The 24,777-nt window shown below is 39.4% G+C and overlaps 6 protein-coding genes across 6 annotated transcripts; 5 read left to right on the top strand and 1 right to left on the bottom strand.

Annotated features, from left to right (window-relative positions):
- Positions 1-1,323: 1,323 nt before the first annotated feature.
- Positions 1,324-9,010, top strand: tnxba (tenascin XBa). Its single transcript, XM_061050729.1, has 15 exons — positions 1,324-1,470; positions 2,815-3,809; positions 4,465-4,596; positions 4,685-5,896; positions 6,039-6,161; positions 6,279-6,422; positions 6,524-6,643; positions 6,724-6,879; positions 6,970-7,082; positions 7,181-7,313; positions 7,399-7,550; positions 7,644-7,740; positions 7,833-7,994; positions 8,088-8,251; positions 8,514-9,010. Exons 2-15 carry the CDS (start codon positions 2,942-2,944, stop codon positions 8,610-8,612), a joined length of 3,675 nt encoding a protein of 1,224 aa, XP_060906712.1. The 5' UTR covers positions 1,324-1,470; positions 2,815-2,941; the 3' UTR covers positions 8,613-9,010.
- Positions 9,011-9,361: 351 nt separating this feature from the next.
- Positions 9,362-14,012, top strand: LOC132984080 (steroid 21-hydroxylase). The gene is made up of 12 exons (XM_061050726.1): positions 9,362-9,500; positions 9,700-9,891; positions 10,028-10,117; positions 10,270-10,424; positions 10,578-10,673; positions 10,863-10,973; positions 11,070-11,156; positions 11,386-11,469; positions 11,630-11,743; positions 11,831-11,997; positions 13,466-13,569; positions 13,666-14,012. The coding sequence occupies exons 1-12, from the start codon at positions 9,380-9,382 to the stop codon at positions 13,917-13,919; spliced, it is 1,575 nt and encodes a 524-aa protein (XP_060906709.1). The 5' UTR covers positions 9,362-9,379; the 3' UTR covers positions 13,920-14,012.
- Positions 14,013-14,123: 111 nt separating this feature from the next.
- LOC132984081 (uncharacterized) lies at positions 14,124-16,735 on the top strand. Its single transcript, XM_061050727.1, has 8 exons — positions 14,124-14,388; positions 14,688-14,960; positions 15,051-15,335; positions 15,426-15,698; positions 15,790-16,053; positions 16,155-16,259; positions 16,343-16,368; positions 16,464-16,735. The coding sequence occupies exons 1-8, from the start codon at positions 14,211-14,213 to the stop codon at positions 16,584-16,586; spliced, it is 1,527 nt and encodes a 508-aa protein (XP_060906710.1). The 5' UTR covers positions 14,124-14,210; the 3' UTR covers positions 16,587-16,735.
- Positions 16,736-16,844: 109 nt separating this feature from the next.
- LOC132984082 (junctional adhesion molecule-like) lies at positions 16,845-18,864 on the bottom strand. The gene is made up of 7 exons (XM_061050728.1): positions 18,754-18,864; positions 18,132-18,461; positions 17,773-18,042; positions 17,655-17,687; positions 17,227-17,545; positions 17,057-17,116; positions 16,845-16,970 (listed from the first exon to the last, which is right to left on the bottom strand). The coding sequence occupies exons 1-5, from the start codon at positions 18,818-18,820 to the stop codon at positions 17,313-17,315; spliced, it is 933 nt and encodes a 310-aa protein (XP_060906711.1). The 5' UTR covers positions 18,821-18,864; the 3' UTR covers positions 16,845-16,970; positions 17,057-17,116; positions 17,227-17,312.
- A 720-nt stretch (positions 18,865-19,584) lies between these two features.
- Positions 19,585-20,928, top strand: LOC132984093 (allograft inflammatory factor 1-like). The gene is made up of 6 exons (XM_061050755.1): positions 19,585-19,695; positions 19,839-19,900; positions 19,971-20,037; positions 20,139-20,180; positions 20,270-20,435; positions 20,713-20,928. The coding sequence occupies exons 1-6, from the start codon at positions 19,680-19,682 to the stop codon at positions 20,798-20,800; spliced, it is 441 nt and encodes a 146-aa protein (XP_060906738.1). The 5' UTR covers positions 19,585-19,679; the 3' UTR covers positions 20,801-20,928.
- Positions 20,929-21,081: 153 nt separating this feature from the next.
- On the top strand, positions 21,082-24,727 carry LOC132984092 (casein kinase II subunit beta). Its single transcript, XM_061050754.1, has 7 exons — positions 21,082-21,418; positions 21,835-21,910; positions 22,741-22,843; positions 22,931-23,046; positions 23,132-23,207; positions 23,322-23,511; positions 23,819-24,727. The coding sequence occupies exons 2-7, from the start codon at positions 21,839-21,841 to the stop codon at positions 23,907-23,909; spliced, it is 648 nt and encodes a 215-aa protein (XP_060906737.1). The 5' UTR covers positions 21,082-21,418; positions 21,835-21,838; the 3' UTR covers positions 23,910-24,727.
- Positions 24,728-24,777: the final 50 nt, after the last annotated feature.

Below are 24,777 nucleotides of genomic sequence, written 5' to 3'. Positions count from 1 at the left end.
TTTACAGTAATAGAATATGAGTGAGCTATTTCTTCTATCAGTTTCACCATTTTTACACAAAATAGCTTTGCATGTTTTCTGCATGTTTTTCTTAACAAATGTTATATTACATGGAAAACTAGACCTTATACTTTGTACATTAAACAATTAGAGCGAGCCATGAAACTCATGTAGGCGAATGACCATGACATACAGAGAATAGTTGTAATCTTAAAGCAGTAGAGATCTAAGAGTTTCTTCTCAACTTTTGACTATTAATTAAAGCTGAATTTAGAATTAGCATTAATAAAGGTTTACCTTGGGTTCTATTGTGTGAATACACTCAAACTACAGTTTACTGAATCACAACTTTACAGAAACTACCATTTGTGAATAACAATAGTTTTCAAAAAAGACAACTGAATTGTAATCAATGTCAGCACCTCTTACATTATCTTTCCAAATGTTTAAGCTGAAATATCTACTTTTTTGTGTTTTTGTCCCCTGTAAAAAAAATAGTAAAATCTCCCTTATGTCCTGTTTGCTCAAGACTCTTGAGTTCTCAAGAAGCACTGATATACTTGTCTTCATGTGGTTTACAAAAGGTGGGAAGGTGGGTGGCCAGTTGGTCAGGGATTTGGGGCCTTCACAGAGCATTCCTTAAGTCTGGTTGGATTTTTGGTCACTTACATAACTCCCACGTAGTTACATCTCATTACTTCCAACAAACAGCCAATTCATATAGCCAGAGGTTCCTGTCCCCCAGAGTCAGCACTGAATACCTGCACTGTTATGCTATGTATTCCAGCTGAATCATGATTCTCAGACCATGGCCCTATTCAATCAATGCTGTGTCTAAGTGTTAGCAATGTCTGGCAAAAGTCAACGTACATACAGCAGACACTGAAATAACCATCATCAGCAATGCAAAGCTGAAACATGCAAATGTGCAGTTACATATAGCCAGATGAAAGAACATGAAAAATGACTCGTCATGAACAGTAAAGTGTCAGGGGAAGACTGCATGTTTAATACAAGTGCAATCATATTAGATATTAGATAACACAAACTTAGAATAAGATGCAATATATAGGTATCAAAAATAAATCACTCATATCTTGATTTATTTTAAGTTCAATTGTAAAAATCTTCCAGCAAAAATTTAGCTGTTAGAGCAATCACTCATTATTGCAATATAACAAGAAAAAAGTGGAATATAAAAAAGATATAATATTTGACAAATATGTTTAAAAATGCTGCTCTTTTTTAGTGTGTCCAATACAAATATTTCCATAGTGGTTGAGCGAGTGGGACCACTAGGCGTGGTGGAGGAGTGGGGGGGTCCTTAAGTAGGAGCAGACTTTATCACGCTCCTTCTTTCTAGTGGTGGTCCCTTCTATCACCTCTATCCTCCCAGATCATATCCAGCTTTACAGATGGAGGGAGCAACACAAAGGGAGCCATAAAGCTAAGAATTAATTCATTATTCTGGTAAGTTTGATTTTTTTTTACACCCAATATAACTGTGAAGTCATATTGGACCTTTAGCTTTTGAAATAGAGGTATCTGCTGATAATGCTCAAATATTAACTCTTTAGTGACATTTTTAAATTATTTCATGAGGCTTCATGTGGTCAGAAATGTCATGTTGGTGTTTAATGTTGTGTTTTAGTGGTTATAAAGACATTAACCAGCTACTCTGCTTTTATTGCAATGAAGGAAGAACATGATGTGTAATTTTTATAGTGTTAACAATTTCTCATGGTTGTAAGCTCTATAAGTTACCAACATTTTTCTTATGGTTTATTATCAGTCCTACGAAAATCAATGCCATGAAAGTTGATGCTCCATGATGTTATAAGTGAAGGCTAACTACTGCAGATAAATTAATCCTTGCAGACAAGTAATCAAGGTGCCCCTATAGGCAAGATATAAGATTTGGCTTGCATCCTAATGTGTTTGAATGCTGCATGATTGATTTGACTTTCATCAGATTTAAAGCTTAGGTTGCACATATTTCTCTGTATGTTTTTACGAGCTGTGGCTGCAGCGGATTATGTAACTGTCTGTATAGTGAAAGAGGTACAGTGTCCCTCAGTTCCATACAGTGACGCTCTGTTACCTCTTTGCATAGTCTCTGCAGGCGACTCTGAAGGCGACCCCTTCCCTTCCTGTTCCAAATCAGCTCATTTAGATTTGACTTGGTTTTGCCAAGCAAGTAAAAAGAAGTAGTATTTAGTATGGTTCATTGGAACACTGTTGTAATTATCCAACTTCTATTTGGTTTTCTACATTTTTAAAGTGTAACATTTAAGAAAAAAGTTTTGCAATATAACTTTGTCAACATTATTTAGTTGGAGAAATAACAGGAAATAACTAACTTTTGATGTCACAAAATCCATAGTGTATTTAAGTAATGTTTTGACGTGTTCTGCCATCCATTGTTACTGTTATTGCTTATTGAGTCATTTTAAATCTCATATTACAGCAAATAAAATTAGAGAACTTACCCTGTAATTACCCTGTAAATATTGTGTAGTGGTAGTTTTCTAGTTACCAAGTGTGTTGTCAATATGAATTGGAGTAAAAGGGTCCCTCGTTTGAGCATTTCTTGCCGGCTTAATTGTAAGGAATGTATAAAACCTAAAAGTGCTGTAGAAGGTTGTACAAGGAAGTATCAATGTGTGAATAGGAACTTTGTGAATGTGAAGCAGACTGAAAAAACCATGTATGCTCAGCAATGCCGTTCTTGGGATGAGCTATTAAATTATTTGGCATAACATGATATGTATTTCACTCATTCACAATGAGCTCTTTCTTTTTTTCCATTTCTAGAAGAGACCTGGCATATTCCCTCCACAAGTGGTAACAGAAGTAAAGAGGAAGTAGACATTTCACGGTAACATACATCAGATCCACCAAAGCCAATACCATCTCTGGCTGCTGTTGCTGTTGGCCCAAAATGCTGTTGACACTAGGACTTCTCCTCCTTCTCACCCCATTCCCCTCCTTTCAAACCCCAACCAATGAGGGGAGACACTCAACAGGAAGTGAAGCATCCAAACCAAATGCCGTATTCACCCTTTCAAAGCCAAAAACCACTGCGGCTCTCACTAGACAAACCATTCGCCCAACCCTAAAGCCAAACACAGTCAATCAGACTATTTCGACCCCTCAAGCTGCAAAAAGCAAGCCCAGCCCAGCAGTAATTCAAACCACTCCATCAGCATCAGTAAAGGCCACTATAGTCAGTGACACCAATACAATTTCAGAAAAGCACACAGTCTCTGTCAATCAAACCGCTTTAGCTAAGGCTACCAAAGACAAGCTTGCATCAGCCAGCAGTGCTAAAACCCCAAAAGAGAAAGTCCAACCTGCACCAACTGGAGTTCAAAATGTTCAGTCAACATCCACAAAATCGGCTCTTGCCCGTGGAGCTACTACCACCAAAAACAAGCCCACAGCCTCTGTCAATCTGTCTGCTGTAGCTAAATCCTCCTCCACCAGTGACGCCAAGAACCCAAAAAGCAAGCCTGATAAGGCAACACCCTCTGCCAATCAGACTGCTGTAGTTAAACCTCCCACCTCCACTGCCACTAAAGAAAAGCCAGCCCCTTCCCAACCAATCAAGGTGGTCATAAGCGATGGCTGTGAGTCTAGCAAAGCCAAGGAGCAGGAGCTGAAGCTGAAGCCTGGTGCTCCATTGGTGATGACTCATAAAATCAGCTTGTTGCCTGGCGGCTGCGTCGGGGGATGTGATGCTGAGATGGCTGCGCTGAAAGGACGTGTGGCGCGACTGGAAATGGAGATGTCCTCCCTCAAGGACAAATGTAAGACTGTAATTATAGTGAACACAACTTTATTGACCATATTCAGCAGCCACTTTCCACTTAATGACAAACTTAGGATGGGAAGCTTAAATGCTGTTGTGTCAACTGCTCTGTTACAGGTTTTAATTGAATACATTTGCTTCTGAGAATTCATTATATTTTTACAGCTTCTTGGTTAATCCGAGCCTTAAAAGGTAATGAAAAATGAAAATATTAAAACAACATTTAATCCATTTACCATGGCTTAACAACAGCTAGCATTTGTAAAAAGCCACTTGGTAGGAAGTGGCTGAATTCTGATAATAAGGTTTGGTAACTCAGTACAATAGTTAAGTTTTACATTTGGTTAACATTAAGCTACTTAAGCTAGGTTAGTGGTAAAAGAAGCTAGTACGTGGTAGCATGCTAACTTTAGACTTTGTCTAACTGTATAGGGATCACAAATATGTTGTTTTGTTTTGAAGACGGCTGGTTAAGCCTCCAAATGTTCACCATTCCTTTTTTTCAGTTGCTGTTAATCAAGTCAATGAAATTAATCACAACCTGATAAAAGATTAAAGATCGCCAAATTCCCTTCCCTAATACGACTTCAACTACGGTTACTGCAAGAAATAGGTATAGATTACATAATTTGTGTATTTTTGTTTCTGCACAGGTCCATGTTCTGGAAATTGTCCACGTGACTGTAGTGGCAACGGGGAATGTCAGAAGGGGAAATGTGTTTGCCAACAGGGATTCATGGGTCCGGACTGTAGTAAATGTGCACAAGGGGCTGAGTGTAATAAAAGTAAGTGAAAACTGAATCACATCTTTTCTATCCAATTCTTTCTCTTGATTTGACTACTTTGATTGTAACCTCTGCTCTACGATTTCAGAGACTGCTAAAGGAAATGTCAAGGTAAAAGTGGAAACAGTGACCCTGCAGCTGAGCAAAGACAAGGAAAACATGCAAGAAAAACACACACATGTGGAGCAGACACTTTTCCAGAAGAAGGACCAAAAAAAGGGGTCTGACACTAAGGTGACTGACACCAAACCTAAAGTGGCTACTGGTGCTAAAGCAAAACATGAATCTTCTGTTAAGAAAATTACCATTACCAAAGACTCAACTTCAACTGGCACAAGAGCTAGTCGCCCAACAGTTGGTCAAGTTCTGCTGAAACATGAGGGAAGAAAGCAAGAAGAGGCCCGCAAAGGAAAAACAATAGTCCTGACCTCGAAAAAGGTCCTTCAAAGAACTGACCTCAAGGTTGTTAAAGAAGGAACTACCAGTAAAACACATCCCAAATCTGACCAACTAAAAGACCAACCTCATGCCAATGTAACTGCTGGTAATGTTAGGAAATCTAATGGCACAGCCAAAATTGTCACCATTCTGACCAAAGTTGCAGGAACAAACAAAACACGAGCAGAGAAGGAGACCTTGGAGCAGTCAACACTTACTGAGAAGAATGCTACTAAATCATCTGGGCACAAACGCATCAAGGTAGAAACTTCAAATGTGCAATCTGTTGACAACAGAAACACTGACAACAGCAAGATTGTAAAGGACAAAGGTGCACAGAGGAGTCAGTACTTAGTGAATGCAACAACAGCAGGTGAAGCTCAGATTCTTCAGGACAAAACGACTAGCCACAGTTCCGGGAGCGCAAGGAGAATAGGAGGATCTGGATTAGGTTCTGTAAAGGTTGTAAACATCTCCTCCTACAGCTTTACAATTACTTGGTCTGCACCCCAAGGGATGTTCAAGAACTTTACCGTGGTCAGAAGGGAGCCAAGGGCAGATGGTGAGGAAGAGGACCATGATGAGTTTGAAGGAGAATCTTTTGAAAGGGAAAAGGTCTCCACAGCCAAGAACACAACTGAAGTCCAGGTACAGAGTGAGAGCCTTAACTCAACTGCTGCCTCTGGTACAGCCGCTGGATCCAAAAGCAAATCTGAAACCAAGAGGATTTCTATGGTTGTCCCTGGCAATGTACGCTCAGTGGAGTTCAGTAACCTTCGTGCAAACACAGGCTATGTCCTGCAAGTATATGGTACAACAGCTGAGAGACAATCAAAGATTCACAGAGCAACTGCAATCACAGGTAATAAAGTTTGTACCTATTATGTCATTCATGAGTAATTATCCACTGCTACTAGTACTGAAAGCATATATTTCTATGGGCCTAAACAGATGAATACTGAAATGTAGGCTATACACAAATCTACTTGTTGTCTCCCCAACAGGTCCCGAGCCAGCCACAGAGATTGTTTTCAGCAATGTCACTGAGTCTTCTTTCACTGTTTCCTGGTCCAAACCAAAGACCACATTCTCAGGCTTCAAGGTCACATACACCAACATTGTCACAGGTCTGTGAAAGGCTGTCTGTACACTGTACTGCATCCCTCAGAATTCCTTTGCTTAGTATCAGTGAGTGTGGAAATTTTATGTGTTTAATGTTTCAATGTGACGTCTGGTCCTGCTAGGGGAAAGCAGCTTTGTGACCGTGGACTCCCAGCAATCTTATGTGGTTCTGTCCAAGTTATCTGCTGGATCCTCGTTCATCATCACTGTAACAACCACACACGGCAGATTGCAGAGTGACGGCCTTACATCCATTATGACCACAGGTACAATGTTAGACCTGCTTACTGTATTGAATTGCTACTTTTCTCTGCTTTAGCATGTGAAAGCAGCAATAAACACAAAATGGATTGTCTCTTTTTTGAAGTGCCCGCCCCTCCAACACATCTGCAAGTGGTCAATGTGACAGATACCAGAGCTTTGCTTCAATGGAAACCCAGTCTGGGGAAAGTGGACCGCTTCATTATCAGCTATGAGTCCTCGAAGAGTGAGTGTGGCTTGCAACCATACCCCAACGACTATTGACACGGGGCTTTCTGAGCTAATTGTTAAATCTCCTTGTCACAGCTCCTAACGTGACAGTGACAGTGATGCTATCTGGAAACTCAGTGGCGCACCAGCTGAGAGGCCTGCAGAGAGGTACCCTGTACACAGTCAAAGTCCTGAGCCAGAAGGACAGTCTCCAGAGCATGGCCATCTCAACTTCATTTACTACGGCCAATGGCAAGTAGAGAGAATAAGTTAGTATGATGAGGCTCTTTTGCGTTTCTGTTTAAAGTGAATTAACTAAAACTGTCATTTTGTGTTCCTCAGTGGTTAAAGCTAACGAGGTGGGTGCTCGCTCTGCAGTGATAACATGGAGGACAACCACTATTGTTTATCACAGCTACAGACTGATCTACCAGGTGGCAGGAGAGGAGACAAAGGTGACTTATATATCATCATCAGAATATACAAAAGCCTCAAAATACCCAGGAGCAACTAAGAGATCAACTTTGTGTGTATGTTTTTGTGTTTATATTAGGAGTTGACCCTGGACTCTTCTATCACGGAGTATAAGTTTACAGGACTGTTGCCAATGTCCCGTTATATTGTTCTGGTACAAGGCGAGAGAGATGGACAATACACATCTGTTGTCACCACAGAATTTCTTACAGGTATTATATTTTGAATATTTCAGATTCTGCTCATTTATTTGCCCTTTTTCTATATTTTTATTGATTCTTATATCTTATCCAATAGGAAAACTGCGCTTTCCCTTCCCTACTGAGTGCTCTCAGGAGCTGCTGAACGGGGCTCTGCAGTCAGGAGAGGTAGATATCTACCCACAAGGAAAAGAAGGACGGGCAGTGAGAGTCTACTGTGACATGGAGGCTGATGGAGGTGGCTGGACGGTGGGAGAAACTGCATTTTATCTTAACAAAATTTAAACTGAAGCTTTTGGCATATTTGATTTAGACCAAAAATCTGGTATTTGTTCTTCTTAGGTGTTCCAAAGGAGGATGAATGGAAAGACAGATTTCTACAGAACATGGAGTGAATACAGCGCAGGCTTCGGAAACCTTAGCGAAGAGTTCTGGCTCGGTACTGACCAAGAAACTTCTTATAACCTCACATCTATATCAAAAAGGTTTAATAAGCCTAAACTTTTTGCTCTTTATGTCTACCAACATTAGGAAACGAGCTTCTCCACAACCTCACCAGTGTCGGCCCTGTGAGTCTGAGAGTGGATATGCGTTCAGGAAATGATACTGCTTACGCTCATTACGCCAACTTCTCCATCGACTCAGCAGAGAGGCACTATAGTCTTGAGGTGTCAGGCTATACCGGAACTGCAGGTAAAAACTTTTTCATGACATGAGCAGTGCACACTGTATTGTACATCAAATGCCTTGTAACTCAATCCTAAAGTCAATGTGTTTCTCTTTCAGGGGACTCTATGAGGTACCATAATGGCCGTCCATTCTCGACCCGGGACAAGGATCCCGATCCTCTGGGGATCCACTGTGCCAGGGCTTACATTGGAGGCTGGTGGTACAAAAACTGCTACAAGACCAACCTCAATGGTCTTTATGGGATCAACAGTAATAATCAGGTACATTTAACCTCTCTAATTCAAACTTTAGGAACGTATTTTCAAAGCCACTGGAAATCAAATAAATAAAGCTTTGGTAATTTTTTTTAACAAAGGGTGTTGAGTACACAGGAGTAACTTAGGCTTCATAATTTGTACATTTAAACTACAAGCTGGCACTACAGAACCATCATTTAGCAATACATTCATAGATTCACTGCTTTTTTATTACCTTTGATAAATACACTAACAAAGTATCATCAATATTTGTTTTCCAAAACAGGGAATAGTCTGGATAGACTGGAAAGGTAAAGACTCATCCATTCCCTTCACTGAGATGAAGTTCAGACCGTCCAGGTTCTCTCCTGCAACTCATGGCTGAGAAAACATCATCCTAAGTCATTGGGTTCTCCGTCCTGAAAAACCTAACATCTGACAGCTTGAGGAGTCCAGAAGTCAGCGGATCTCATGGTTGCTGCATGTAACTTTCAAACTGAAATAGATTGTACGGTGGTTTTGACAGCTGTATTCGCAGCTTTCAGTACATTTGATTCAATGCGAAAGTTTCTTTTATTTTCTGGAAATGTACCAAAAAGTGAAAAAAAATGTTTTATTGCAACTTTTGTATACTTTTCTACTGTTTTGCCTGACCCGTCCATTAAAAAAACTAAAACATTCTGACTCTTACGTTCTTGTGCATCACCTTGGTAAGCCAACCCACTACTACTGTAATAAAATATGCACTGTCTCACTTCATTGGAATAAACGTGGCTAATATGGTTCTGAAGTGTCTTCTTTCTTTGTTTTGTCAAAGTAAATGAATAGCAGCCAAATCCTTTGATGGAAGCAGTTATTTTAATCCTTCCTCTACAAGAAAAACATGTCAGCAGTATTGACTGTTGCGTCAACTGTGCTGTGTTATTGTATCCTTCAAAAGAGCCTTGTTTAGCAGTCTATCTCTTGTTTTGCTCTGAATTTCATTATCAGATAGGGTGACGCAAACAAAAATATTTAGATGGCCTTCATTTGAATGAAAACACTCACTTTTTTCAACACTATGGGAAGTTGACGCTGATGAGAACACTATAAATGTGGCAAGCAGTGTGCTGATTAGCTTTCTGAAGTGGGACACCAACAAGGAAACACAACATGGCATTAGAAGTATCAGTGATCAGTGTAGGGGCTGTGCTGCTGGTTGTGCTGCTGTTGACAGTTCTGATTTGTACTTCAGGTCAGAGAGACAAATCTGAGCTCACAGACCAAAGGGGAGGTAAGTCTACTGCTAATTTTAAACAGATTTTTATTTCATTCGAATATTGAGCATGCTGGTTGTACATTCAAGTATTTTAGTGTTTTTTTGTAATATAGGCAATTTGTGTACCACTAAACTACCGTACTTAAACATTTTGAATGATAAATAATAATTTTCTCTGTATTACCATCGTCTTTGTCTTCTCGTCTCCATCCAGTAGTTGAATCTAGACTGCTGCAGTGTCTCTCTCGGCTCCGTCCCTGCTCCTCATCTCCTTCCATCCCAGGTCCTCCAAGCCTCTTCCTTATAGGCAACATGATGGAGCTGACACATAATCATCTGCCAGTTCACTTGACCAATCTGGCACAGCGGTATGGAAACATCTACCGCCTGACATGTGGAAACACAAGTAATGCTGACATTTCAGATCAGATCACAAATTTGAAATACACGAAGAATACCAACATCTCTACTTTTAAAATCACTTTTGTTGTACTGTAGACTTCAGATTGCCACCACACTAAAAGCCTGATATGTATTTTCAGCCATGGTGGTGCTTAACAGCAGTGAACTCATAAGAGAAGCACTGGTGAAAAAATGGTCAGACTTTGCAGGGAGACCAGCATCATACACAGGTAAACAACTCAATTACAAATAAACAAAATTCAGATTCAGTTTCTGCTGACGCAAATTTCTGTCCATAGTATGGAGATAACATTGTTATAAACTGGCACAATACAAATAAAATTGATTGATAATCATGCATTATTGCACGTACTTGTATCAGCTGATATTGTGTCTGGGGGAGGACGCACTATCTCTCTGGGTGATTACAACGAGGAGTGGAGAGCACAGCATCGTCTCGTACACAGTGCTTTGCAGCGCTGCTGCCAGCAGTCTTTGCATGGTGTGATTGAGAGACAGGCACTGCATCTGAGGAAGGTACAGAACACAAGAGGAACAATTTAAACACCATATGAGAAACATGTAATTTCTCCTAAAGTGACAGCAGTGACACAGACAGCAAACCAAATGAGGGGGGGATTTCCAAAGCAGTCAAACAAAAAGATAAGCCATTGCTTGTTCACTATTCAGGTTTTGTTGCAATACCAAGGCACTGCTGTTGATCTTTCGGAGGATTTCACAGTTGCAGCCAGTAATGTCATCACCACTTTGGCTTTTGGAAAGGAGGTGAGTAACTTTCCTCCTGCAGCTTGTTTGTAACTTTTATAGCACAGATGAATTACGGGGTTTTTCAGACTGGTACTTGGTTGTCTCTGTTTACATTTTCTTTTTAAGGCGCTTATATAAGTGCAAGCATAGCATGCTGATCTGTTACTAAACAGGATCTATCCAAACATTAACCTCTGTGCTTTCCAGTATGATAAGAGTTCCTTGGAGCTGCAGGAGCTGCACAGCTGTCTGAATGAGATTGTTGCTCTGTGGGGCTCCTCTTGGATTTCTGCCCTGGACTCTTTTCCGCTGCTTAGAGTCAGTAAATATACACTTTATTAACACTAGATCACATGAAAGACAAGCAAATCTTTTCAAATGGAAATTCTGACATGCTATTTGTCCTTTTCAAAGAAATTACCCAATCCTGTGTTTGCACGTCTCCTAAAAGAAGTGGCCAGGAGGGATGGCATTATCAGGAAACATCTAAACAATTATAAGGTTGGTTTAATTTCACAGAATGTAAGGCTGGAAATTTACATAAAAAAGTAAACAAGTGTTACTTCATTAGGTCAGAGGTTTATTATGTACGGCCTTGTGTAAATAAAAAATAAATGCCAAAATGTTAAAATGACACAAGTCAAATCAGACTGCTACCATTTAAAAAGCAACATATGAATCCTACACAGGCCCGTCTTTTTTATCAACTGTTTCTGTGTTATCTGTGCAGATGCAAGACAAGAAAGATGAGGACACCATCACGGCATCCCTGCTTCAAGGCCTTGACGCACATCAAAATGTAGAAAATGGAGCGGTAAGTACACAGCAATTGAGACAATCTTTCTAATCTGTATGGAGTTGTTTTGGATGTGTTTTCTGTCTGTGTAAAACAGATGGTGTGATGTTATATAACACAATGAATTCATATATTGAAAACAGTACTGGTGTACTAAATAACCTCCATGTCTCTATAGCTTCTCACAGATGTTCATGTTCACATGGCCACTGTTGACCTTCTCATCGGGGGAACAGAGACCACTGCAGCCTGGCTTAACTGGACTGTGGCCTACCTACTGCACAGACCAGAGGCAGGGCACTTTCTTTTCCATATACATGTACAATTACACACCCTGCTGGTAACTTCTTGACTCTCTCCTCTTTGTCCTAACGCCCAGGTGCAGACAAAGGTGTATGAAGAGCTGTGCACAGTACTCGAGGGAAGATACCCTCAGTACAGTGACAGACACAGACTCCCAGTCCTGTGCTCTGTGATCAGTGAGGTGCTCAGACTCAGGCCTGTTGCTCCACTAGCTGTGCCACACAGAGCCATCAGAGACAGCAGGTCAGCTGAACAGAAGTGCACATTTTCTTCTCCAAGACAGTCAAACATTTGAACTGGATATTTTTAGGATTTATTTTTAATTCCTTAAACCACAGAAGAGCCGTCTACAAAACACACCAAAATAGAAAATGTGCAATTTAGAGTAAAATTAGCTTACCGTCCGTGTAGTGCAGTGAAGGGTTTTTTTTTTTTGTTCAAAACTTTACTATACACAAATCTACAGATCCCCTGAAGTCCCGAAAAGTAAAAAAAAAAAAAATCTGTTGACTTCCATCACAACCAAGCTGCAACCTCCGTGTTGAAAAATGAGGCCAATGCTGTGCAAGAACCTGCTGTTCCTTGAGTGTCCACTTGAGGCTGGCTCCAAAAGCCTAGGACCCTCCATTAAAACTACAGACTACTAAACATGGACATGCGTGAAGTCACCCATTGGTCTCTGAATCGCACTTTTTAAATCCATTGTGGGGGTCGCCAAATTTGACATGCTGTATTAAATTAACTTTCGGTCAACATAGTAATAGGCAAGGCTCTTGATTTGAGGCCTGCTTAAGGCCTCCTGACCATAGACTTTAAATGAACCTGTATGAAGCCTGAGTGATGTCACTGATTGGTTTCTGAAGAGCAATATTGTAAATGCTGACTCTGTCAAACTTGTGGACAACCTAACAACAGGCAAAGAGCTGAAGCTGAGCAGGGCCGCATGCAGTCAGATTCATCCTAATTATGCAGAACTCATATCCTTAAAAAAAATCACAATGCATGAGATCTACAAAATGCATCCCCCATACAGTATGTGCCGCTAAAAAAATGAACTAATAAAACAGTACCTGCTTTTTTGTGTCCATCGTAGTGTTTCGAGATAACATTTGTTATGAATTGGTGCTATACAATTAAAGATTGTTTGATTATAAGACCAAAATAGTTATTTCTATCAGGCTGTAAACATTTACATTTTTGCTGTCAAAAAGGACATTTTAATATTTTTTGTCTGTAAGGGACTTCTGGGTCTTTGCAGCCATCCTCAAGCGGACACTAGAAGGATTGCAGTTTTTTGCACTTCAGCTAAATCCCGTTACTGACCTTTAACTGTCCGCCTTGTTATTTGCTCGTCATCTTAGGCTCCCTAGATGGATGTGTTTCAGCAACCAAGATATTCATTTGGCACATCTCCACTGCACGTCTTTGGCTGTTGGAAGTTAGGTAGTCAGTATATTCATTACGGCGACCAACATCTTTGGGCTTCCTTAACCTCTTCAGAAAACAACGGCCGTCACTGAAAATACATCCATGTTTTAGACAGTCTATGATAAAGGACTGTTGTTTCTATTCTAGCAAGCTAAAAAATGGGGTATTTTGCAGTGTATGTAGCTATTTCTTTTTTGTATTTTATTCTTTATGTTTTTCTTAACAATAGTGCTAATTGTGTATTTGCATTTTGGGTTGATGTTTAATCCCAAACTATGTTTAGTATTGCAGGTTATATCATCCCTAAGAACACAATCATCATTCCCAATCTTTTTGGAGCTCACCATGATCCTGCAGTGTGGGCTGACCCACACTCCTTCAAACCAGGTATACTGCCCTGACGATTGAGATGAAGTGCATTCATATCACTTGGCTCACCAGGTCTTAAATTAAGAAATCCAAATCAATCTCTCCCTCCTCCAGAGCGCTTCCTGGAAGGAGGAGGAGGCACCACCCGTGCCCTGATCCCATTCGGAGGGGGGGCCCGGCTCTGCCTGGGGGAGTCGGTTGCCAAAATGGAGCTCTTTCTGTTCACTGCCTACTTGCTCAGAGATTTCCGGTTCCTCCTTCCTGAGAGTGGGGCCTCTCTGCCCGACCTGAAAGGAGTTGCTAGTGTTGTGCTCAAGATCCAGTCCTACACAGTTATTGCACTTCCAAGACCTATGACTAACCCCTGAATTTATGACACTCTACTGTGCTTAAATGTTGAGCACTCATATGCTAAAATGTTTTTGTATTATCTGAAATGTATTAAAAAACCTTCCCATTCATGTTTCTTGTGAATGCCTCATATAATTCCTTGTTGTGTTGCATATTCTGATTGAATTGGTTAAATTTGTTATTAATCCATATCAAGTGGTCTGAAGGATTGTGATCAAGTTTGAACATTTAAACACTCTAACAACAGGATGATATGATTGCATCAGCCTCTCTTATGGGCTGGTAGTCACATACAACAAGCGTTCACTATGTCATTTCCTGAAAATGTGTTTTTAAAAACTCCTGCTAAGATCTGCAGATTAAGCAATAGGACAGAGAAAAGGATCTGCGAGGAGCTTGTTTCTGAGCAAGGAATGGCTTTCTTTTTACTGTTCAGATTCTGTCTTCTTTCTCTCACACATTCAGCAGCAGGACTTCAGTCACCAGGTAAAAAAGAAGAAACATACATTTGTGTCTTGTTGACCTGTTATCTATCTTTTTTGTTGTATACCTTCATAACTCTATGCGCTTAGATCATTTGAAAATGTTGAGATTTTTCAAAAGATTCCATTTCTAATCATTTGAGTCATTTTGAATTTAAGAACTAAGCCTAAGAAAACCCTGAATAAAATGTGAAAATAATGCATGAATATCAACTGCATTATCTTGATAATTCAGACTTCACAAGCTTTACACACTGTTCTGGGATGCAGTTAGAACTACTGAATAAAATGTTTCTCCAACAGATCCTTTGGGGATGATTGCCACACTAGGAAATAGTATCACTTTGCCATGTGGCATGCCCTCCATCACACCGTGCTCCTCTGTGATCTGGAGCAGGTTTGATCCAGTCACAGAGCTGGTGAAGGCTGAACAGGTGACCGATCCGTACGTCCGTAGACTCAGGCTGCAGAAGGACTGCTCTCTGCAGATTAGTCACATGGAACTCCCTGATGCTCAATTTTACTCCTGTAAAAGTGGAGCACTCTCTTCAAATGCTTCCCTTAGGATTCTTCAGAGTGAGTGATCTACTGTATATGCTGTTACTAAAGTTAGTGACAATATCACTGAAGGTACTTGTTTTTTTGTTCCTTTGTTTCATCCATTAGTTTCTGAAAATTCTAATTCAGCAGATGACAAGATAGAGCTTCACTGTTATCTCAACACACATCAAGGTTATACACCTTGTAACACCAGAGGAATGAATATCACCTGGACTACTGAAGACAACACACCTTTAAATGGAAACAGGTTTCAATCTGAAAATATCTCTGCATGCTTCAATAAGCTGATCATCAGATACAAACTGACTGATCATCACAGAAAATGGAGATGCCAATTGAGTCTAAACGGCACAGTTAAAGCCAACGTCAGTTATACAACGACAGTAAAAGGTACCAAATGCAACCTTGAAGTTCTCCTAAATTATCATTTTAAAAGTGGTTGTACATGTCCAAAGTGTAACCCGCTTCCCTTTACCCTAGATGGTGTAGAGGAAGTGTTTGCTGCAGTGGGTGAGTCAGTGTCACTCTCTTGTAGCAACACTTCCTCCCTCAGTGAGGACAGCAGGTTGATGTGGAGGATGGGGTCACAACCAGTGACAGATATGTCCCCTGATAAAAAGCAAACAGAGGCATCTCATGAGAATGAAATCTCGTCACTTGGAATTATGAACGTGAGTCCTCTGCATGCAGGGGAATACCAATGTTTAGCTGGTGGTCAGGTTTTGAATAAAATCTGGCTGTATACTTTAGATGGTGAGTGTTTTAAAAAGTGCAAAAATAAAATGTGTTAACTTTTTTTTCATCACTCTTTTAAAAACATTTTCTCTTATGTCTGTCATTTTAGTTTCTTCAGAGAGCAGCCCAGGAGGCAGAAATGTCACCTTGACTTGTGTGCTTAAATGCTCCAAAGAATGTGGAAAAGACTTAAATTTAACCTGGTCTGGGAACGTTTCAAATAGCTTGCAGAGTGGCTTCATGCACACCAAAAATAACACTTTAATAAAAAGGATAGATGTACCATCCTTGTCCATGGCATCAGATGAATTAACTTGCTCTGTGCATAGAGAGGGTGAATTGATGGCTTCAAAGAGGTGGCGCACTGTGAACTGTAAGTACACATGATGCCTTTGTTGCCCTTTGTCTGAAATAAACCCCAAATCTAGGATTAATGTCTGAGTAAACAACACTGTATTAATCTAATGTCCACAGCTCTGCCAACAGCTGCATGGTTAATCCTTCCTCTCGGCCTGTTGGGGCTCATAAGTGCAGGAGTTCTCTACGTGTACGTGAAGAGGAAGCACAACAAGGATGCAGGTCAGTCTGGTTAAAGATGTGTAGAGAAGATCTGATGAAAAAAAAAAAAAAGACCTGATCTTTTTACCCTTTTCTGTTTAAAGAGAATGAACTGACAAGTATTGGAATGGTAAGACAAAACACATAAACGAGCTGCACTTAAAGAATCTTTCCTCTCTTAGGCTGAAATATCCCAGTGTAACATCTTCGTACTTCTCTTCACAGACTCATGTGTATGAGGACATCGAAGACAATAGTAATGAGGATCAACCCCCGAAACGACGACCAAAAAGAGAAGCGGCAACCACTACTGACAGTTTCTATGATTTATTGCAGGCTGTAAACTAACAAAAGTGATATGATCAGTTTTTAAGGAAAGATTTACTTGTAGCATACAGGAAAAGCAGACTAGTGCTTATGTATCCTTAATCACAATCATTTATCATTCTCAACGATATGGTCTAAACTGAATTAAATATATTATTGTAAGATTATAATTGCAAACATGTCATTTCATCTTTAAAAACATTATTGGATAGATTGATACAGACAGAGTGGAGATGAGGGGTATTATCAACAGAGGATGAACACAGAGAGGTCCATTTTTCTCAATATAGATCTTTGAAGAGGTTATTTGCAAATAAACAGGTTTAGGTAGATTTGCATTTTGTTTCTGTAAACAGACAGCCGGAGAATTGTATCTGTCTTCAGCACAACAGCACTAATAACGGACTGTAATGAAGGAAGGAAAAGTGTTATTTGTTTTTTTAATATCTAATGAGAAATTAGTGTACAGTATACTTTGAAATAGCACTTACAACTATGCAAGCCGTCTTCCTGGCTTTGGTAAATGCTGTTAACTCGCTGGTGTAGAGGATCTATGAAATAAAGGTAACAAGTTGTCAGTGAAGATGTAAAAAAAACTAAGAAGAGAGGTCACAGAGGTCAGACTCAGGAAAGGTAGCGAGAAAGAGAAAAAAGTGCTCACCCTCAGAAGATGGAAGATTCACAGTCTCATAAAAACAGTAAGACTCAGCACCTGATAAGAAATAAAAGACAAAAATAAACATGTTACTAAACTGTATCCGTGTCGAAAAAAGACATGACTTCCGGACCATTCATACCTGTGAGGTGTCTCTGTGTCTGCTGTGCAGCTCTCTGGGTTTTACGTCTGCAGTAGATGGCCAGTAGTATCAGAGCAACTATTATGGCAATCCCTATAATGACTGAAGACACGATAACTGCAGTAAATACTCCACTGTTCCCCTCATTCCTGGTTTCCAGATGAACCGTACTGGTTATCGTTGCTGAGGAGACAGAAAGAACAACCATGCATTTACAATAACTCCTCGTACAGAAGATTACTGATGCAAAAGAAGTTTATGTAAATGATTTAAGGAGCTGTTACTACAATACCTGGAGATGTTGTGGTCACAACTACATTTCCCACTTCACAGAGGACATAGAAAAGATACAAAAGACTGATCAATCATTTGTATCTATGATATTAATATTAAATTGTCAAAAATGTTACCTTGAAGTTTTATTTCAAAGCAGCGCTGAGTTTGTCCAAGCATGTATTTACATCTGTACCAGCCACTGTCACTGTGACTCACAGACTGGATAGCTAGTGAGCTGCCATTCATTCCAACTGACTTAGATGTAATTTCAACAGGGTTGCCTCCTTTCAGCATTTGCCACACGATGTCTAGGGGTCCTTGTTGCCCTGATGTCATGTTCACATGGCAGTTCAGGTTTACTGTTTTACCAGGTGGTTCCTTCATGGCCGGCAGGACCTTGCATTCTGAAAGAGCGAGGATTCATGTGAACAATATATGTAGGCTACCAGTAAAATAAAGAGAGAATACCGAAAAAATTAATTGAGACCCTTACGTTTTACTATTAGAGTTATGTTTTTGACAATTGAACAGGCCCAGCCTTTGCATATTTCACAGCTGTACACTCCCTCATCAGACTTTTGTAGTTTGGTCAGAATAAGAGACATTTCTCCTCGTCGATTAGTTTCCCATTTTACTCGCTCAGCATCCCGGATGTTTGTTGTTTCAGGCCTGGCAAGAATAACTTTCTGATTGGCACCTGAGGTGTTCTTCATCCATTTGATTCTGTAGCAGCTCTTTGGATCCGTCAGGTTAGAAATAAAACAGGGCAGAACTACATCTTCTTGTTGAGTGGCAGCCACAGTCTCAGACACTGGTGCAACAACTTAAACAATAATGATGAATAAAGATTAGGATCAGTCAAATAATTATTCTATGTTTTATTAAGATAAGGTACTGTATAGCGTTTAGTGTTAAACTCTAACGCAGACAACCTTTCAATATAAACGGCTAATATTTCAACAATATTTTCAGTTGGTAGCATAAGCATGCTTACATTTTACGATCAGTCATAGTCACAATGTATACTGAATTATTTCGGTGTCTTTTGACTACAAACAATATCAAAACATTTATGGATTCAAACTGGTTAAGAAAATACTTAGTGACCTACTCACCGCTGCACTCTGATATGACCACAGACAGAACTAACATGAGGAGACCTTGTGGATGAAAATGAGCCATTTTCTGCGTTGTGTTAACAAGTGGAGGGACAAAAGATTATTCTCTTTAAGATCACCAGACAGTCTCCACCTATTCTCAGTTCTCTTCAGAGCTGTCCTCATGAAACCTGCAATGTCAACCTAGTTTTCTTGAATACCCAATCAAAGGTTAAATACTGCCATCATGTGGCGAGAGCAAGACATTAGGCTACATGACAAAAGACCTTAAAGGCTGATGTTACAAATTTAAAAGTGTGTGATGAATGTGAAAGAAAAGCACTTTTTCCTCCATTATCATCCAAACATGCACTTGTGCAAAACATTTAACCCTGAACTGATCAGTATCAAATTCAAGTTGGGAATGTGAGTAACTGCTGAATTTTAATAGGTTTAAACAGAATAGATAAGATAGATATAAATAAAAATAGATGGATAGGTGGACACTCATGGGTGCTATGATGGGGAGAACAGTGGGATGTATTGGGGCCCTATATTTTTTTATTGTCAAACAACCCAAGAAATTATATCTCTAGAGTAGTTTGCATTACTTTCTGTTTCCAAACATGTCAGTTCTCCTTGCTGCATCACTCTTCCTTCCTTAAACACTTTTTTCATAAAAGCTGAAAGTTCTAAATGAGCTCATCCTCGTTGTTACACAGCAGGTATACTGTATGCAAACTTCACCTATTGAGAAATACACAAACACATTTGTGACAATGACGTGCAGCCTCTGTCCGACCTCAGTTTGTGTCCGCCTTAAATACAACAGAGGAACCTCACAAATGTTTACTGAAACTGGTTCACTTCACTTCCTCTTCTGGCTTTATTTAAAGAAACAGCATCAGAGCTTTTCACTCTCTGTGTTAGTTTCACAGGCGGAAATGGACAGTTCTCAAGGTTAGTTTTACTCATTGGACATCAGTATTTGCCTTGTATATTGTTGATTAATTTGAATTGTGAAGTCAGTACAAGATTATATTGTTTTTGTTTTATTGTGTTTATATACAATTGATGATATCTCCTGTGTATTGTTTTGACAGGAGGTAAAGCCTATGGTCTACTCAAGTCTCAACAGGAAGAGAAACTCAACTCTATCAATGAGGTGAGTTTAGGGGTGTCAAAAAAATGACATGTCTGATAATATTAGTTATTAATTAATTATCCCCCCCTAGGCTTTTCTCTCAGACCCTCAGTATGCAGAAGAGGAGGATCTCAGCTCACAGCTCGAAATGTTTAAACGTGAGTAGCCTATTTAGGAGCTATCACTTCATAGTGAATAGTTTTTGTTTTAAGTGCAAAGCCAGAAGGTTTGAAATTATATTTGATTTGCTTTATTTCAGGGAAATACATGGAGTTTGATCTTAACGACAAAGGAGATATAGGTAAATATCTGAATCATTTACAAAACTTGCTTCAAAGATTATAGAGCCTTTTTAAATCATCTACTAATCCTGAACTATCGTTTTGACAGATATAATGGGCTTAAAACGAATGCTGGAAAAACTTGGACTGGCTAAGACTCACTTAGAGCTGAAAAAAATGATGTCAGAGGTGGCTGGAGGGACATCGAAAGACACCATCAGCTACACTGACTTCCTCAATATGATGCTGGGAAAAAAGCATGCCATTCTAAAGCTGTGAGTTAATATTGTTTAATTTCAAGAAAAGATGGGGACCAAAAGGTGGTGCTGGAGTCATAAAATGTTAAGCTTTGTACCGATGGCCTTTTGCCTAGCTGTACTAAAGTATGAATACTAACCAAAAGTAGAAGTCTGAAGTACAAGTAAATAACCTTATGAATATACAAAAACATATAGGCCTACCTGAAAGAACAAAGCCCAAGTAGCTCACATGTAGGATAATTGGTTTAAAGTAGTTCTGTATGCACTGACATGCAGTTTTTCCTCATTTAAGGATCTTGATGTTTGAAGGTTTTGGGAAGGAGCAGGAGCCAAAGGATGTGGGGCCCCCCTGTCGCAAAACCTTTTCAGACCTGCCCTGAAGGATATCTCCATCCCAGCTGGGAATGACTGTCATTGTGACTTTTCTCTGTTAGTAGCAATAAGAAACGTCAAACTTATCACAAGATTTGCAGTTTTTTATGAATAAATGTGATCTGTCTAAAATGTTTGGACTTTCTGTTTGGTCGGTTTTTTATAGACCTGTATGACCATATGTAACATAGGTAGGCCACCTACCTAGGCTATTTTTTTTTTTCAAGTGAGCCTACACGTTAGCCTACTTCTACTTTAGGTCTATAAAAATACAGTATCTTAATGTCACCGTGTTTGATGTTAGGTAGGAACTTGGTAGAAACCAAAATATCAAATATGTGAACGTATTTGAAGACATCTGCACACAGGCTACTCAAAATTATATGTCACCTTCTTTGATAGATTAATTAAAATGTAAATACATGTTTAATGTTCTTGATTAATGTTTTCATCAACCATACTTTTTTGCAAACAATACCTTTCACTTCAGCTAAATGAAATAATGCGGTCAGGTCATGAGACATTTTATTTTGAAAGTCCGACCACCGGAAACAGTATTTCTCGTTAAGGATCGAGGATCATCGAGCTGAGCTTTCAAGTTAATGTGTTAACTAATAAACAGAAGGGTGAGTAGATATGTCCACGTGTTGTGATTTACATGCGCCTCTAACATATATCAAAGCAAAACTCTTTAATTAGACTTCATATGCAATAACGTGCTAATGGAAACAAACGCTAGCAAATAACTAGCCTGTAAGCTAACGTAGGTAGCAGGTTATAGAAGCAAACTCAACATTCATTTCAGATTATAAATGGTTATATCACGATTTAAGTTTAAAGTTACCAATATAAAGGCTTCAATTTGTTGTCTTTATGATGTAACAAAGGGTTTAATTTCTGTCGGTAAAGTCGAAAATATGACCTGCCGCTTGTTAGCAGCTAGCCGAGCATTGAGGAGGATGTGATTGTGTTTCGGTTTAAAGATAAAGATAAACTGTGTTTTGGTTTAAAGATAAAGATAAACTGTGTTTTGGTTTGTCAGGAGGATGAGCAGCTCAGAGGAGGTCTCCTGGATCTCCTGGTTCTGTGGCCTGAGAGGGAACGAGTTCTTCTGCGAGGTGAGTCTGCAGGGTTACTCATCTTCAGCTGGGTGTTTAAAATCATGTTTATATTTACCAGTGCCTAACATCATAAATAAACATACAGACAACGAGGAAACAAACATTTCAGTCCTTTTATTTTGTATAATAACGTGTCTGTTAGTGTATTATGGATGTAAATACTCTGCAGTTGTATTTCTCTCAGTTTTATTTAATACCTGTACCATCACATGTATCCCTGGTCCAGAAATCATGCTTTCTTATTATCTGTATTTCTAGCATGACTATATGCATGGCTGGTTTTTGATTTAAGGCAGTGTATGTTGGACTTTTTAAAACAAACAAACAAACAAACAAACGATGTATTTCCTCGTACACAAATCACTCGTCTCAATCATGAGATGATGATCAGCCAGGTGAGACATTAAGCATACATCTCAGAGGAAAGAAGCTTCTCTTGTTTTGGTAGGAAGGATGGTTTCAACTTTAAACATTGTGTTTACAATCTACAGACAGCAAATCCTACTCAATCTGCCTGAGCTGCCTGTTATGGAGACTTCCTTTCGTTTGTTTTCTGCTAATATATTCAACTGAAGCACTCTTCAAAACTGCTTAAGTAAAATACCAGGAGTTGTGTGGTAAACAATGTGTAATAGTGGCACATCCGAAAGGTTAGCCCTCGCCCAATCCAATTCTAATCTTAACTCTTTGTTGTCTTCATTGGCAGAATTTGAGTAATCTTGTTAAATTCTTGTGTAATGCTTCCACATGAGTGTGTGTTGCAAACCCAATTGATACATTCTAAGAGCTATTCACTGTCTTCCATTGTCTTGCGTTATGTGTTGCAGGTCGATGAAGATTACATTCAGGACAAGTTTAACCTGACCGGTTTGAATGAGCAGGTGCCTCACTATCGGCAGGCTTTGGACATGATCCTTGACCTGGAGCCAGGTGAGAGAATATCAGAGAAGGAGCAGTTCCCATATAAAATGAACTGAAGCACATCCAGCAAACATTCAACATGTTGTAATTTGACAGATGAGGAACTTGAAGATAATCCCAATCAGAGTGATCTGATAGAGCAGGCAGCGGAGATGCTCTACGGGCTGATTCACGCACGTTACATCCTCACCAACAGAGGCATCGCACAGATGGTAAGCTGTTACCTAATAACCTCATATTCTTACATGCTGTATGACAAGATTTAACATTGATCTGAAAATGTAATATCCTCTGTAGCTGGAAAAGTATCAACAAGGGGATTTTGGTTATTGCCCCAGAGTCTATTGTGAGAATCAGCCAATGCTTCCTATTGGTAAGTCTTCACTTTTTCCTTAACCTCAAATGAAATGTGTGTTTTCAGCACCCTGACCTTATTTAGTAGCAGTGAATACTCACTCAGCTGTCTCTGGTCTCATTCTTCATGTAGGATTGTCAGACATCCCTGGAGAAGCAATGGTGAAACTTTATTGTCCTAAGTGCATGGATGTTTACACCCCCAAATCCTCCAGACATCACCACACAGATGGAGCCTACTTTGGTACAGGCTTCCCCCACATGCTGTTCATGGTGCATCCGGAGTATCGTCCAAAGCGACCAGCCAACCAGTTTGTGCCAAGGTATGTTTGATCCAACACTTTTTTGATTTAATGTTGGCATGATTTTAACTGTTCTATCATGCCTTTACATCTGTTTGATTTGCTGGATCTTTAGCTTTAGATTTAAGTGATACAAAACAAAATCTGTCTGTTGTACTAAAAGTTTGAATTAAGTGCCATTATACTTTTGATATCTGTACTAAAACTCTGAAACAAATAGGCAATAGCTTAAAAAAATGTCATTCAAAACTTGACCCCTGACCTCAGAGGATTACAGTGAAAATATTTTTTGTTCAGGAAGTGATTGTTATTCTTTTTTTTCTTCCAGGTTATATGGGTTCAAAATCCACCCGATGGCTTATCAACTCCAACTTCAGGCTGCCTCAACCTTCAAAAGCCCCGTCAAGACGATTCGCTAGAACTCTGCTTTGATGATAGAGTGAATTCAAAGACTTTGTTTTCTATATGTTTGAAGCGGGGTTATATATTTCCAGTGAATGCCTGTACAGTTCCCCAAACTGACCTCTGTTTATAGACACAATCAGATTCAGACATTTCCTCTCATTTAGTGGAAACCTGTTATGGTTGAAGTTACATTTCCTGTATTAAATAGGTACATTTCCCCAGATGGTTGATCTCCTGATAGTTTTACTTTAATTGATGTCAATACATGTTAGAGTTGTCCCTCTGCAGCACAAAGTGGCTTTGACTTAGTGATAAAGAAAGCTGCAGAGTGCTCTATGGCTCCAGAGCAGAGGATTGAATGTATCAGGATTTGCCTTACCAGTGAAAGCCACGCGGTTCTTTTTAAAGTCAACATTAAATTGCATCAAACCATATTAAATTTGTGAAGAAATAAATTATGGATTGTGCATAAAATGAAATTCTGTTCAAATTTATTTTATTAAATTACCAAAATATTTGTTACTGTGATCAGGTGCTATTTCCAAGAAACAAAGTCGACCGAATGAGAGGAAGAGATCTAGAACATGTTGTTACATTAAGACAGATGTCTGATTTTGACTTTATTATAAAACATGCAGTCTCAATGAATTTTAGTGACAATGCAAGTACTCTATTTATAAGGAAACTACCAATATATTCCTGATAGTCCTGTATGGTAGTTTCATTAGGGCTTCATATTCTAGCCAGATGTGACACTTTTCACGAGTATGTCGTTGATTGAACACTCATTAGCAACTTCTGTGGAATACAATAAATAAGGGACCAACACTAACTATGTCTTAGTGATACCTTGTTGTTTTTCATACCTTGTTTTCAACATTG

This window comes from Labrus mixtus, chromosome 11 (assembly GCF_963584025.1).
Source record: "Labrus mixtus chromosome 11, fLabMix1.1, whole genome shotgun sequence".
Taxonomy (NCBI): domain Eukaryota; kingdom Metazoa; phylum Chordata; class Actinopteri; order Labriformes; family Labridae; genus Labrus; species Labrus mixtus.
Note: the sequence above shows the minus strand (reverse complement) of the source record. Positions and strands in the feature narration are given on the sequence as shown.